The sequence below is a fragment of the Pterocles gutturalis genome, unplaced genomic scaffold, assembly GCF_000699245.1.
Source record: "Pterocles gutturalis isolate BGI_N339 unplaced genomic scaffold, ASM69924v1 scaffold33098, whole genome shotgun sequence".
NCBI lineage: Eukaryota > Metazoa > Chordata > Aves > Pterocliformes > Pteroclidae > Pterocles > Pterocles gutturalis.
The window spans coordinates 1-1089 of NW_010126714.1; the positions used below are offsets into that span (position 1 = coordinate 1).

Sequence of the window (1089 nt, forward strand, 5' to 3'; positions counted from 1 at the left end):
CCAAGCATACACTTACTCGATGTCTGCCATTTTGATCAGCAGCTTGATGCGGACCGAGGCGGGGAAATCGACTGCAGAGAGAGGGAGACAGTGTGCGTTGGTGCAGGCTGGGGGTAACGGCTGGGCCCCCCCCGGGGGGGGCCGGAGGCGGGCCCGGGCAAAGAGGTGGATCTCGGTGAGGATGTCCTGCAGCGCCAAGCCCTTCAGCGTCTTCAGCTCCGTGATGTCTGAGATGCGAGCGAGTGAAGGGCTTTCTGCCAGGTTTTTCCCTGCGAGATCCCACTCCTCATCCCTGCAACAACCCCCAGGGCAACCCCCAGCGAGCAGCCCCCACCCCAGCCTGAGCAGGAGGATTTGCAGCAGTGGGGATCAAACCCCGGGGCCAGCAGAGGGACAAGGATACTGCGATAGGCAGTAGAAAAATCCTGGTTCAGCATCCAGTCGAGGATGTTGGCGATGTCGGACTTGAGAGGGTGTCCCGTGCAGGTGTAGACGTTCTCCTCCGTCACCTTCCCAAAGGCCATAGCGGTGCTCTGAGGAAGAGGAGGGTGGAGGAAGGATGAAGAGCTCAGTCCTCCCTCCACTGACCCCTCCAGGGCAGCTGGTGCGTGGGCCCGACTGCTGCCGAATTATACGAGGGGAGTGTCCACGGCCACCCTCCGTACCTGCAAGATATTGAGGGCTCTGCGCATGTCACCGCTCGAGAGGGTCACCAGCGCCTTCATCCCATCCTCGCTCACGTCCACCCTGGAAGACAAGACCTGGGGCTGCACAAGGAGCCGGAGCGAAAGACATCCGTAGAAAACCAAACCCGTGCCGGAGGGAAAGAACCATGGAAAACCCGAGCTGCTCCTCCTCGGGTAGGGGAACGGGGGAAAAAGGGGGTGCAGAGGATGCCCCCCACTCACCCCTCCTCCTGGATGACGTGCTGCAGCCGGGGCACCATCAGCTCGGGGGTGAGGGGGCCGAAGCGGAAGCGCGTGCAGCGGGACTGCAGGGCGGGGATGATCTTGGAGAGGTAGTTGCAAATGAGGCAAAACCGGGTGTTTTCTGTGAATTTCTCGATCACTGCGAAGAGGAGGGGGGAGA

At 61.4% G+C, this 1089-nt stretch overlaps 1 protein-coding gene across 1 annotated transcript; it reads right to left on the reverse strand.

The window, feature by feature from the left end:
* Positions 1 to 12: 12 nt before the first annotated feature.
* On the reverse strand, positions 13 to 1078 carry RFC5 (replication factor C (activator 1) 5, 36.5kDa; the record flags this gene model as incomplete). The annotated part of the gene is made up of 5 exons (XM_010079072.1): positions 13 to 71; positions 150 to 227; positions 404 to 533; positions 666 to 747; positions 909 to 1078. Coding segments are annotated over 5 exons (519 nt in total), but the record flags the coding sequence as incomplete, so codon positions are not given.
* Positions 1079 to 1089: the final 11 nt, after the last annotated feature.